The following is a 14023-nucleotide window of genomic DNA, read 5'->3' on the forward strand; positions in this document are numbered from 1 at the left end:
GCCTGCCACTCTATCTGTGCTCTCTCTCTCTCTCTCTCTCTGTAAATAAATAAATAAAATCTTTAAAAAAAGAATTCCTACTCATGTTATGGGAAGCATAACCATCTCCTTCTCCAAGCTGCATTTCCTGGTGGATCACCAGCCAGGAGGGTTAGGTGGTGCCTCTGGACTTCTTCCAGCATAGCCCCAATCACCATGGAACATGGGACCTGAGTTTGAGTGTCCCTGGAGCCCAGCACAAAACCCCACAGAGGCCTCATATGGTGTTTACTGAATGAATGAATGAACGAATGAATGAATGAATGAATGAGTCTGGGGGTCCCTGGAGCCCAGCACAAAACTCACAGAGGCTTCATGTGGTGTTAGCTGAGTGAATGAATGAATGAATGAATGGGATCAGCCTGCCTCATCCCGGAACTCCCTTACCACCTAGTAGTTGCTCCCACAGAAGCCACTCAATCTATGGCCACTGAATGTTGCCGGCACTTTCTAAGTGAGCGGTCACTGGCCTTGGCGGGACTCTCTATTTCCTGCTGAGACTCCCCCAGGAAGGCAGGGCTGGGCCCCTGGCCAGACTCCAGTTTTCACCTCACCCTCACTTGAGCCCCTGCTCTGTTTTCTGCCCAGAAGTGACTGCCCATAGAAAGTGGTAGGTATCTAGGCACTGTGTCAGTTTCCAGCTTTGCTGCCTTATGGCAGTGACACTTTGAGAAAATCACTTTCTCTCTCAGAGCCTCAGTTTACTCATCTGCAAAATACGGCTATTGATGTCCATGCCCTGCCTCTTTAGCAGGCTTCTTTACATTTTCGGAAGCATAAAATGTCAACGATAACTCACTCTTTCAACAAATGTTTATTGCACATTGACTCTGTCCTACATACTATCTTGTTAAAATTTCAGCCTTCACAGTAACCCGTTGAGGTAGATATTTTTAATCTTTATTTTACAGACGAGGGAGCTGAGGCTCAGGGATGGCATGTGACTTGCAAGCTGTGCCTGGGGACAAGTTGCAGAGACTAGATCTGTGCTTCGGTACTCTTTCCACCCACTTCACCTCCCAGGCTCCCTGCTCCTGTCAGCTAGCCGGGGCCTGAGCATGCCCTGGGTCCCGGAGCGGTGGGAGCCCTCCCCAGGCCTTAGCCCCCTCAGCATTTGCCTCTGATGTACAGAAGCAGCAAGGGAAGGTTTTGGAGACAATGGTAAGATCTTGGTTGCACCTGCTGCTGAGATTAACACTTTGAGAAAAGTCCAGCATCTCACTCTCTTCTTTTTTTTTTTTTTTTTTAGAAAAAAAAGGGAGTAGTGTCAAGTTTAATCTATTTGCATCTTTACAGGCACTTTTCTTTTTACAAGTTTTGAAACTTGAGGGATCCTTGAGGGAAGCCCAAGGGATGAATTTCGGTTCCCAAATCCCTGCCTCCGGAGCCTCCCTCAGGGCTCAGGCAGTCCAAGGTCAGGCTCAACCCCAGGCTGTGGGGGCAGCTCACCCACACTCCTCAAAGATGTCCGGGTAGTGTCGGAACAGCACGGGAGGGTCCCGGTCACCCCTCACCGGAGCCCGAGGCACAGCCCGGATCCCAGGCCTCCGGCCCCGCCGCCCCCCCGAGCAGGAGCGGTGGATCCACTGGTGCGCCTCCACGGCGAACTTCCTCTTGAAGCGCATGCCACACTCCGGGCAGGGGAAGGGCCGCTCCCCCGAGTGCATCCGCCGGTGGCTGACCAGCAGTGAGGGGTAGGTGAAGCGGCGGCCACAGTCCGCACACACGTGTCGCCGCTGGCTGTCCTGTGTGCCCAGGCCGGGCGCCGGGCCGGACAGCTGCACGCCTGTGCTCTGGCTGCAGGCAGCGCTCATGGGCCGCTGTGCTCTGGCCGAAAATTGTCCGATGGTCCAGTCAGGGCTGTGTTTAACCAGCTCTTTAGAAGGCTCCTTCCCGGGAGGCTTTCTGGGTCCCTTGGCTCCTGGCCCTTCCTGCGGTGCCTCTTCCTTCTTGTTTGGGGTGTCTCCTGGGAAACGGGAATTAAGATACATTTTATTTTTTAAAGATTTTATGTATTTATTTGACAGAGAGAGAACACAAGGGAGGGGAATGGCAGGCAGAGAGAGAGGGAGACTGATGCGATGCGGGACTCATCCCAGGACCCTGGGATCATGACCTCAGCCGACTGAGCCACCCAGGTGTCCCAAGATACATTTTTTTTTAAAGATTTTATTTATTTATTTGACACAGAGAGAGAGACAGCGAGAGAGGGAACACAAGCAGGGGGAAGGGGAGAGGGAGAAGCAGGCCTCCCGCGGAGCAGGGAGTCCGATGCGGGGCTCGATCCCAGGACCCTGGGGTCATGACCTGAGCCGAAGGCAGAGGCTTAACGACTGAGCCACCCAGGCGCCCCCAAGGTACATTTTAAAACACATTTGCTTACACCATCTCAGGTTATAGGGTTCTTATACTTCGGGAAGTGGCAGAAAAGTCCTGCCTAGCAATTGACACACAGGCTTTGCAGGATGATAAATACGGTTCACATCTCCTAAGAGTGACTTATCTGGGCCTTGCCGCTCATGTTTCAAATGGGAATCGATGGTTTCTTTACTTCACAGGGTTAGGATTAAATCAGGAGAAGCATGTTAGGCATTTAGTAAATGCTCAATAAAACAATAGCTAGTATTATTGTGTTTGCTCGATTTTTTATAGGATAAGACTTCTGCAGATGAGGAAACATATTTGCTCAAGATCACTCTGCTAGGGGATGGTGAGGGGAGAAGAGCCACCCTGTTGATTAGTGGGCATTTCCTCTTGTACCACTTTGCCTTGCTTGAGGAATGTGAAAGGAGGACCTGAAGCTGCTTCCATTCCTAGGGGGTTTTAGTCGTTCTTGAAAAGGGGAGAATGAGTGGTGTTTTCTCCAAGAGGGCCCTAGAAACCTGAGTCTGGGACTTGGGTTCCTGATTCTCCTACTCTGGTCCTAAAATGACTAACTGTCCCAAGTTCTGAAAACTCGTACCAGGTCTGCCTTCTTTCCTCCTTTAGTATCCAACATGGGCGGGGGGCGGGGGGGGGGGGCTCTTTAATTCCTTTAGGGTTGCTGAAAGTGGGGATCCAAAGGAAAATTTTGTGAGACAGGAAGCCCTGGAGCGCCAAGTGGGGGAGACTTGGGACAATCCCTCACCTCTCAGAGCTCCTCCCAGGCTTTCCCCCTCCTCAGGATCCTGGGCGGCGGGGCTCCAAGCCTCACTCTCCTGTTCCATCCAAGAGATGAGGGCTGGTTTGGGGCCTGGGAATCCTGGGAGAGAACAGGGATCACAGTGCTGGCCTGAGAGGCTGTCCTGAGTAGATGGCACCCCCCTGCCAGGGTAAGGGCACCTCCTCAGAACGTAGGCTCAACCTGGACAGGGTCTGCAATGCTCCTGCTTGAAGTAAGCGGATGCCAGGTGGAAGCACTCCCTAACTTGAAGCCCTGGGAATGGAGGTGGCTGGTGCTGTTGGTGGAATAGTGTGGGATTAGGGCTCACAATCATCTCGGTCCTCATGTCATCTCCCCTGTGAACCCCAGTGAAGGAGGAGGGGGGCTCTGACCCGGGGCCTCACCGAGCGCGCCCAGGTGGCCGTAGGTCTCCCGCATCACGTCCCGGTACAGGGCCCTCTGCGCGGGCCGCAGACAGCCCCACTCCTCCGGGGAGAAGTACACGGCCACGTCCGCGAAGCTCACGGCCCCGGGCTTCTTGTAACCAGGCCCGGTCTCCCCCGGTCTCAGCGCCAGAAGCGGGGCTGGGGGCGGCGCCATGGGGCCTCCCGGCCCCGAGTAGCGGCCGCCTTGTCCCCGAGGCCACCGCCTCCCCGCGCGCGGCCTCAGCTTTCGTCGTCCACAGCAAGGGCTCCGGAGGTCGGGGCCCCGCCCAGCCTTGGCGTCCGAACGCAGTCGAGGGCACCGAGGTAGCAGGGACTGGCTGCGAGGGATTCGGGGGTTGTGATGGGGACAAACAAAACCCCTCGGTGTTTATTCACTTCACGGCAGCTTGGACTTAAGACAGCCGGGTTAAGGGACCCGGAAGGTGTCTTCAGAAAATATGGCGACATCCTGGCTTCAGTTGTCACTGGATGCTCTTAAGGGCGCCATTCCTTGATCATATCAAACATGGCGCCTGTCTGGCTTCTCTGGCCTCAGCGGCCACTTGCCCTCAACTACAATGGCCGCTGCAGGTGGGGTGGGGGTGGGGGTTAGGCGAGGCGGAGACGGAACTCGGAAAAATGGACTGGGGGCGGAGCCTTCCTGCCCTCAAGAAAGATGGACGGGCCGTGGCTTCCAGCACCGCTCTTTGCCCGCGCTGCCCGGCGGCCGGTGATTGGCCCACAGAGCAGGAAGAGGCTGCGCCGCCAGGTCTCGGGTTGGCCGGGCGTTGGAAAGCGCACCTCGGTCCGCTGGCCTTGGAACCTATGGAGACCCTCCGCGCCCGTGGAACTCGGGATTGTGCCCTCGACGGTCTCCTTCCATGCCTCCCGACGGCAGGATCTGGAATTGGGTCCCTAGCCCCTGTGAGAGACACATATACCCTGGCCAAACCCTGGGGACAGCCAAGGTAGAAACCAGGTACACGGTTTATCGTTGAGACCACGGCTGCGGGGCGCGCCCGACTCCTTGCACCCGCGGGACGGCTCTCAGTCTCTGGACTGGAGCTTAGGAATCCTGAGGAACTTTGCTTGGTGAGGTTGGAATCGGAGTGGGGAAATTATATATTTTAATTTTCTAAAAATTACTATGCGTGGTTTTTTAAAAAGTAATTCAAAATTATAATGAAAAAGGCAGCCCCCTGTACCCTTTCACCTTGTTCCCTAAAGACCACTTTGTTGAACTCTTTTTATGAATCTGAATTATATCATACATACAGTAAAATGCACAGTTCTTTAGTGTAAAATTCGCTGAGTTTTGACAAATGCATACAACCATGTTAACCGTCACCCAAAACAAAATATAGAGCATTGATGACCCCTGCATGTTTCGTTGTGCACTTTTCAATCATTACACAACTTTTCACTGTGGTAAAATACATGTAACAAAAATTAACCACTTTAGACCTTACAATTCAGTAGCATTTAGGACATTAACAATATGCAACTGTCATCACTACTTTTATCACTCCTAAAGGAAACCCCCTACCCTTGGAATAGCCACTCCCCATCCTCCCCTGCCTCCGTTGCTTGACAATCACGAATGTTTCTGTCTCTGTGGATTTACTTTTTCTGGATATTTCACATAAATGGAGTCATGCAATATGTGGACTTTCGTGTCTGGTTCGTGACAGCAAAATGTTTTCAAGGTTCATCAAGGTAGTATTTATCAGTACCTTACTCCTTTTTTATGGTTGAATAATATTCCATTGTATGGATACAGGTTTCTGTGAAACCTTTCATAAGCTGAAATCGTGTAAAGCGAAGAAATAATTACCATTAATTTATATGGAAAAATTTTTGAGCATTCCCAGATTCCAAAAATAACCTCTCTTAGGCTTTACTGATACCTTAGGACACATCTTGCTAAAAGATGCACAAAATAAATGTAGATCAAGCACAGATGCTCACATATTTCAAAGCTCTAATAGCTTGATGCTGAGAGGCTGAGTGTAGCTCCCTGGGAAGGAGCTTGGTGGGGCCAGTCTCGCTGCTTGGGGTGTGAGCTGCCTGTAAAAGCAAAAATCCTCTTCAGATTTCTTTTGGTTAGTGAAAACAGGTCCTAATGTAGGTTTTTGTTAAAACGAAGTGGCCTAATGGGAGCTTCTGAAAAGTGAGGGGACACCTGGGGCACCTGGGTGATGCAGTCCTTTGGGCGTTTGACTCTTGGTTTGGCTCAGGTTTGATCTCGGGGTTGTGGGATCGAGCCCTGTGTCTAGCTCCGTACTGGACGCAGCTCTCTCCCTCTCCCTCTGCCCCTCCCACTGTGCTGTCTCCCTCTCTCTCAAAATAAATAAATCTTAAAAAAAAAAGAGGGGGGTACCTGGGTGGCTCAGTTGGTTAAGCGACTGCCTTCGGCTCAGGTCATGATCCTGGAGTCCCGGGATTGAGTCCTGCATTGGGCTCCCTGCTCAGCAGGGAGTCTGCTTCTCCCTCTGACCCTCCTCTCTCTCATGCTGTCTCTGATTCTTTCTCTCTCAAATAAATAAATAAAATCTTAAAAAAAAAAAGAAAAAGAAAAGCGAGGGGACACCTGTATACCATATTTTGTTTATCCATTCATCAGTTGATGGAAATTTGAGTTGTTTTTACTTTTCATGTTGCTGTGAACATTTGTGTAAGGAATTTTGTTTAATCGTTTTGAGATAAAATTCACTCATTAGATAATTCATGCATTTATTTATTTTTTTTAAAGATTTTATTTATTTATTTGAGAGGGAACACAAGCAGGAGGGAGTGGAGAGGGAGAAGCAGGCTTCCCGCAGAGCAGGGAGCCCAAGCGGGGCTCAATCCCAGGATCCTGGGATCATGACCCGAGCCGAAGGCAGATGCTTGACGACTGAGCCACCCAGGCGCCCCTAGTTCATGCATTTAAATTGTACAGTTCAATGGGTTTGGGTATATTACATTATTTTTTTAAATTGTGGTAAAATATACAAGACATAATATTTGCCACTTTAATCATTTTTAAGTTTACAGTTCAGTGGCATTAATTACATTCACAATGCTGTGCATCTGTCACCACTCTTTCTGAAACATTTTCACCACTGCAAAAAGGAAACTGGGAATCCACAAGGTGGTCGCTCCCCAATCTTTTCCCCAGCTCCTGGTAACTTCCAACTTGCTTTATGTGCCTATGAATTTCCCTATTCTAGGTACCTCACATAAGTGGAACTGTATAACACCTGTCTTTTGTGTCTGACTTATTTCACTGTCATCTTAACCATTTTTTAAGTGTACAGTTCAGTGGTATTAAGTACATTCACATTGTTGCACAACCATCACCATCATTCTCTAAAGCTTTTTCATCTTCACAGACTGCATCAATACACTTTTAACTCTTAGCCTTTCTTCTGGAGCTTGCATTTATTTATGTATGTATGTATGTATTTATAGATTTTATTTATTTGACAGAGACACAGCGAGAGAGGGAACACAAGCAGGGGGAGTGGGAGAGGGAGAAGCAGGCGTCCCACTAAACAGGGAGCCCGATGCGGGACTCGATCCCAGAACCCGCTTCTCCCTCTCCCTCTGCCTGCTGCTTCCCTTGCTTGTACACTCTCTCTCTCTGTCAAAAATAAATAAAATCTTAAAAAAAAAATGCTTTAGATGTTCTCCCTCTGCTCACCCCCAACTCCTGCTTTCTCCCACCCCGTGTGCACGTGCTCTCTCAAAAAAAAACTCTTTAAAAAAAATGCTTTTACTGTTGTTTCTTGATATATTAATTTTTTGTATTTATTTTTTAAAAAAGATTTTATTTATTTGTCAGAGAGAGAGCGAGCGTGCGCACAAGCAGGGGGAGCAGCACGTAGAGGGAGAAGCAGACTCCCCACTGAGCAAGGAGCCTGATGCGGGACTCAATCCCAGGACCCTGGGATCATGACCTGAGCCGAAGGCAGATCCTTAACCGACTGAGCCACCCAAGCATCCCTTGATATATTCATTTTAGAAATTATTTGTGGACATCTTACTATGATACTTGCTCAGTTTCTAGCCCCATCTCCTTCACCTCTTTTCCCAACATAATGCAATAAATTATTATAAAATTTCCTGGGGCGCCTGGGTGGCTCGGTAGGTTGAGCATCCGACTCTTGAGTTCAGCTCCGGTCATGATCTCAGGGTCGTGAGATCCAGCCCCATATCAGGCTCCGTGCTCAGTGCAGAGTCTGCTTGTCCTCTTCCTTCCCTGTCTGCCCCTTCCCCTGCTCACAAGCGTGAGATCTATCTAAAATAAATAAATAAATAGCTAAATAAATAAATAAATAACATCTTTAAAAAAAAATTTCCTGTACATGCTATGATTATGTTTCCTTTCTTGTCAACTGTTTGTTCTTTTTTACTGAAACATATTTGACATAGAACATGTGTAAATGTAAGGTGTACAACATGTTGTTTTGATAAATTTATATATTGTAATGATTGCCATTGTGATTGTTTGCCTTTTTTAAAATTTCCAGTTGTATTCTCTTTCTCCTTGCATTATCTGTGCTTTGTGCTTTTTTTTTTTAATTTTTTTTTTAGAACATTTTATTTATTTATTTGAGAGAGAGTGAAATCAAGACAGATCACAGAGGGAGAGGGAGAAGCAGACTCTCCTCTGAGCAGAGCCTGATGTGGGGCTCGATCCCAGGACCCTGGGATCATGACCCAAGCTGAAGGCAGACACTTAATCAACTGAGCCATCCAGGTGCTCCCGTTTTTTGTTTTTGTTTTTTTTAAAGATTTTATCTATTCATTTGAGAGAGGGAGAGACAAGCATGAGCGGGGTCGGGCAGAGAGAGAAGCAGACTCCCTGCTGAGCAGGGAGCCTGATGGTTGGGCTCAATCCTGGGACTCCGAGACTGTGACCTGAGCTAAAGGCAGACGCTTAACTGACTAAGGCACCCAGGCACCCCTCTGCTTCTTTAAGTTGTCCTAAATTACCAGGGATAGTGTCAAATCTCAGATTACCATTTTTTCCCTGGGGAACCTTCCTTGACCCCTCGGTCTTCTCTCTCCAGACTTGCCTGGGCCTCAGCTGTCATCCAGCGTCTGACTTCCCTACTGTCCTGAATTATATCCTCTGCTTCCTAGTTTCAATATCTTCCTATTTTTTAGTGGAGGTGGATCATCTTAATGGTTTTTGGCATTGGACTATAGATACTAGATAGCTTTTTTTTTTTTTAAGATTTTATTTATTTGTCAGAGAGAGAGAGATGGAGAGAGCATAAGCAGGGGAAGCGGCAGACAGAGGGAGAAGCAGGCTCCCCGCTAAGCAAAGAGCCGGATGCGGGATTCGATCCCAGGACCCTGGGATCATGACCTGAGCCGAAGGCAGCCGCTTAACCAACTGAGCCACCCAGGCGTCCCTAGATACTAGATAGCTTTATCCCATTGGGAATATTCCTGCAATCACGCAGGATGCCAAGGCCTGTTTGCTAAGCATGGGGCTAGTCATTGGATTAACGAATAAAACCTACATCTCTGTTGCCAGCAGTCCACTACCTGGTCTTGGAACCTTGGATCTCCTGCCTGCCCTAGCACACGCTGTCTCTCCTTTGTGTTCACAAATGTCCTTCATTGTTGACTAAGTTAGTGCCTTCTCCGTCTTTATATTTTCTTGCCCCACCCTTGCTGTTTTTCACCTGGAATACTTCTGGCTTTTGGTATGACTTCTGCTGATTTCATCTCAACAATTACCTGCTTGTTTTGTAACTTTTTAAACTTGAGTCCTGGAGGGGCCTCACTGCACTCATTGTGGTGAATAGTGTAGAAATGGAATAAGGAAAAATGTATCTTCAGATAGGAGTCTCCTTCTAAACAGAGAATCAACTTTACCTAAAGAGAAATGACAAAGGATTTCACCTAGACCAAAAAATACCTTTTTTTACTTAGGTAGTATGTTATTTATATATATATATATATTTTTTAAGATTTTATTTGACAGAGAGAGACACAGCGAGAGAGGGAACACAAGCAGGGGTAGTGGGAGAGGGAGAAGCAGGCCTCCTGCGGAGCAGGGAGCCCGATGCGGGGCTCGATCCCAGGACCCTGGGATCGTGAGCTGAGCCGAAGGCAGACGGTTAACAACTGAGCCACCCAGGCGCCCCGGCGTATTTGAATTTTAAGGGAGAGCTAAAGTTTCTTGCATAAAGCTTAGCCTTCCATTGAAGTGTTTAGGGATGAAGTATAATGATGCCTGCAACTTACTGTGAAATAAGATGTATAAATGAACAGATAGGGGATGGATTCATCGATTGACATGTGATAAAGCAAATGTAGCACAATTATAGAATCTAGATTAATTGTAGAAAGGGCCTGAGTGTTTCCCAAAAAATTCTTACAACTCTTTTGAACGAAAAAGGTTATAAAACGTTATGGGGGCACTCAGCCACTTGTTCGTCAAACTACGATGATCTGTGAGGTGCTTTCATATTTTATCTCAGACAACCCTGTGGAGTTGCCAAGTGAGACAATGAAGGCTTAGAAAGGTTGAATGATAGGCTTACGGCCCCACAGCTAGTGGGGACTGAGCCAAACCTGGAATCCAGGTCTACCAATTCAGGAGAGCCTGTGTGGTGTGGTAAAATAACACCCAGTTTCCATTCATAATCATCTCTGGAACCCAGGGGTTCCAAGAGCAGTCTCTTGTTCACAGAGATAACTGAGTCCCCCAGGACCACTCCTGGCATGCAGCTGTGCTTAGTCCCACCCACATCCTTATTCCATCAATAGTCTCCTGATCAGAAGTACGGCTAGGAGATCAAAGTGGGTCAGAAAGACCCCTCTTAACTGCTGAGACATACAAGCATTACACTAAAAACTACACTGGAGATACTTGGCCTTGATTTCAAGCCTAATCACAAGTAATTTACTCTCTTAAATAGAAGCGCCAACGTTATGTTTCCAGTTGCTGTAGCCCAAAAACACATCTTTATTCAGGAGGTGTAAAATCCGGACGACATGCAAATATCTGAAGAGAAAAACACTGCAATCACGAATTCATAAAAGTTTGAGGGGGGGAAAAAAACCCTTTACACTAAGCTTGACACTTTTGTGCACTAGGTGCAGAGTGAGCATGGGGCAGGATGGTTCCCCACCTGAAGCCATTGTTCTCCTTCCTGTGGTCACCTTCAAGATTTTAAGACCAAAGAGTGCCAACAGTGGCTTGACACGACATGCGTCTCCTTGCCAGATGTCTCATCGGCACTGGGTAAAAGAATCCTTGGATGAGCTCCCCCGCCGCACCGGGGATAGGCCCAAGGTGTGTTCTTGCATGTGGGGACCCCATCTCTGAGGAACAGGAGAGTTACAGGCCAGAAAGCAGAATGCTCTAATGGAGAGAACAATCCAAGGGGGGGAAAAAGCCAGGTAGGTAAATGATTTGCTGGGAAGAAACTCCCAAGTGGGACTTGGAAGTGGGAGCAGGAGCCTCAGAAAATGGGGTCAGCCTTCAGGTGGCCTTTCAGATTCCTGCCTCCTTCCAAAGGACCAGCTCTGTGCTCCCTTAACTCAGAGCTTTGTTTTCCTTCAATGCCTACTTCCTTTCCATTCCTTATCCCCCAAATGCATAAACTTTGCCTTTTCCCTTCCAAAGAAAACATTTCTTGTGAGCTCTATCACCCACATTCTTGAAATATATCTGGAAAGTACCGGAAATGAACTGGGGGATCCTGGCCTCCCAAAACAAGGATCGGCTCCGAGAGCCCTACTGCAGGCCGCCGCCACCTCGGCCTCTTGCCAGAGCGGTGGATCCACTGATGGGCTTCCAAGGCATACTTGCGCTTAAAGCCTTTCCCACACTGTGGACAGGGGAAGGGCCGGCTGTCAGAGTGAACGCGCTGGTGACTGAGGAGGAGAGATGAGTAGGTGAAGCGGAGGCCACAGTCTGGGCAGGGGTAGGGCTTCTCGCCCGTATGCGTGCGCCTGTGAATAGCCAGCAGGGAGCTGTAGGCAAAATGGAGGCCACAGCTGGGACAGCTGTAGGGCTTCTCGCCTGTGTGCTTGCGCTGGTGGATGGCTAGCAGGTAGGGGTAAGTGAAGCGGCTTTTGCAGTCTGGGCACGGGTAGGGCTTCTCCCCGGTGTGAGTCCGTCTATGGATGGCCAGGGAACCCCTCTGGCGGAAACGTCGTCCGCAATCAGGACAGGAGTAGGGCTTTTCACCCGTGTGGATGACCTGATGCTGGAGCAGATACCTGCGCTGGCAGAAACGAGCCTGGCACTGGTCACAGGGGAAGGGCCGCTCCCCAGAGTGGACCCGCTTGTGGTTGGCCAGGAGGGACGGGTAGCTGAAGTTGCGGCCACAGTCTGGGCAAGAGTAGGGTGATCTGCGGGTCGTGATATCCTTGAACCAAGGCTTGACTGGGCTCCGCCCTGAGTTCCAGCAGAGCGCTGGGCAGGAGGCTCTGTGATTGGCACCAGGTGGCCTGCTGGATGGTAACCACTCCTCGAGAGACACTTCCTCATGCTCCATCTCTTTTTGCTTTGGACTCTTCTTCAGTTCTTCTTTCTCTTCACTCTCATCCCTGGATCCTGAGACAGGGAAAAAGATAAGACTTGAAACTCACGAGCACGTTCCATACAGTGGCCTTCCCTGGGAGGCAGCATGAGTGTCTGAGTATATGGCAGTCTTTGAGACGGGGGCCTCATCAAGCCCAGAAAGCCACCCTGGAGTAAAAGCAAAATTCATCGTCTGGCTGGTGTTAACACAAGAAAGCTCTGAAAACTGGAGATAAATGGAGGTGTCAACAATATTGAACCCCTACTCTGTCAGGCAATGAGGGTGGTGATGGTCCCAGCCTTCATAGAGCTTACAGTCCTGAACCTGTTTATGATCCCTTTGCAAAACAGCCATTAAATGATCTCCTTTGGTGCCATTCAAGGCCATCGCCAAAATGTCTACACTTGGACTGTACTCCAGGTTCCACGGGAAGACCTGGGAACAAGCATTTATTATGACATGCCTGCAGAGAAAACACCTTTTCTTGATTTTAAGATCGCTGATGAATGACATTATCATTACAGTGTGAACCACATAATATCCAAAAGGAACATTTGTCTTCATTTTATTACACAACAAAAACCAAATTACGGATGTGTTTCTCCTTTCCTTTGGCTGCCCTGGCAACTCAGGCACTATTTTGCACTAAACTGAGGATTCCCTGTATAATTAAGTGGTGCTATACGTCCCAATTTAGCTCTTCTATGAGCCATTTTGCAGTGACACTGGAACTTTCTGGAGATGAGGTGTAGGGAGACACGATGGGGCTTTGGAGGGGGCGGTGTGTACTGTGGATCCGAGTTGGGGGAGGGGGTTCTCCAAGGTCCCATACTGGGTTTGAAGTGAAGTACCTTGTATCTTCCCCCTGTCTCTGATGACAGCTGCTGGGGTCTCACCCTCTGGATCCTGGGCCTCCGAGCTCCACGCCTCCACCTCTCCTTCCACCCAAGAAATAAAAGCGGGTTTAGGGCCTGAAAATCCTGTGGAAGGGAAACATGGGGTTCGGCTGAGAACCCGAGAGGGGAGGATGAGGGTGCTTCCCCAGTGCCCCACACTTCCAGCCCACTTGTCTCTGCGGACATCAGTTAGTCCCCCCTTCCCACGGATTACTGGGTCCTGGCTGGACCACCGGGCCTCACCGAGCGCGCCCAGGAGGCCGTAGGTCTCCCGCATCACGTCCCGGTACAGGGCCCTCTGCGTGGGCCGCAGACAGCCCCACTCCTCGGGGGAGAAGTACACGGCCACGTCCGCGAAGCTCACGGCCCCGGGGCTGCTTTCTCTCGTCGGCCCGCTCCCGGCCTCCCCGGGTACATCCGCCGGGAGCCGGGCCACGGGCGGCGCCATGGGCAAGCTCTCCAGGGCTACGCCAAGAAAGGCTTCCGGAACATGTGGAAACGCTAGAGCCTTCCTGTCTTCTGAAAAAGTCCTTAAGGGCCAGAGCACTGCCCTTGACCAACATGGCGTCCCTCCAGCCTCAACCTCCCTTGCCTTTCCTGTCTGCCGTTAGGTACCAAGGGGAAAACCAGAAGGGAGGTTGGAGCCGCAGCGCAGCCAACCGTAGATGACGTGCGTTGATTGGACAGCGCTGGGTGGACTGGGGAAGAAGGAAGGCTCTGATTGGTCATGCCGGAGCGGCCTATTTGAAAGGCTGAAGGGAAGGGAGCGACTGGTCTGAAGGTGGCGGGCGCTGAGAGGCAGTAGGCTCTCTTTTCACCTGGGTTTTCCCGGACAGGTCCTAAAAAAAGAGGTTTTGACGGGTTGGAGCTACTCCCTTTTACTACTACATGAGACCTGTTGCGAGCAGATGCCGATGTCCCGGGCTTGGAGGTGAGTAAAAGCCGACGGGCTAAGACTGAGGCCGATTCTGGAGATGTTGGAAG

The 14023-nt window shown here is 49.6% G+C and overlaps 2 protein-coding genes across 3 annotated transcripts; both read right to left on the reverse strand.

Moving 5' to 3' along the window:
- Positions 1-840: 840 nt before the first annotated feature.
- On the reverse strand, positions 841-4140 carry ZNF688 (zinc finger protein 688). Of its 2 annotated transcripts, XM_021700624.2 has the most exons (3): positions 3586-4140; positions 3167-3280; positions 841-2005 (listed from the first exon to the last, which is right to left on the reverse strand). In XM_021700624.2, the coding sequence occupies exons 1-3, from the start codon at positions 3779-3781 to the stop codon at positions 1485-1487; spliced, it is 831 nt and encodes a 276-aa protein (XP_021556299.1). In that variant the 5' UTR covers positions 3782-4140; the 3' UTR covers positions 841-1484. The 2 variants fall into 2 exon arrangements, with proteins under 2 accessions (XP_021556299.1, XP_021556298.1); XM_021700623.2 differs by lacking the exon at positions 3167-3280.
- A 6383-nt stretch (positions 4141-10523) lies between these two features.
- On the reverse strand, positions 10524-13659 carry ZNF785 (zinc finger protein 785). Its single transcript, XM_021700622.1, has 3 exons — positions 13283-13659; positions 12995-13123; positions 10524-12175 (listed from the first exon to the last, which is right to left on the reverse strand). The coding sequence occupies exons 1-3, from the start codon at positions 13485-13487 to the stop codon at positions 11262-11264; spliced, it is 1248 nt and encodes a 415-aa protein (XP_021556297.1). The 5' UTR covers positions 13488-13659; the 3' UTR covers positions 10524-11261.
- Between the last annotated feature and the right edge of the window lie 364 nt (positions 13660-14023).

Source organism: Neomonachus schauinslandi, chromosome 5 (assembly GCF_002201575.2).
Source record: "Neomonachus schauinslandi chromosome 5, ASM220157v2, whole genome shotgun sequence".
Classification (NCBI taxonomy): domain Eukaryota; kingdom Metazoa; phylum Chordata; class Mammalia; order Carnivora; family Phocidae; genus Neomonachus; species Neomonachus schauinslandi.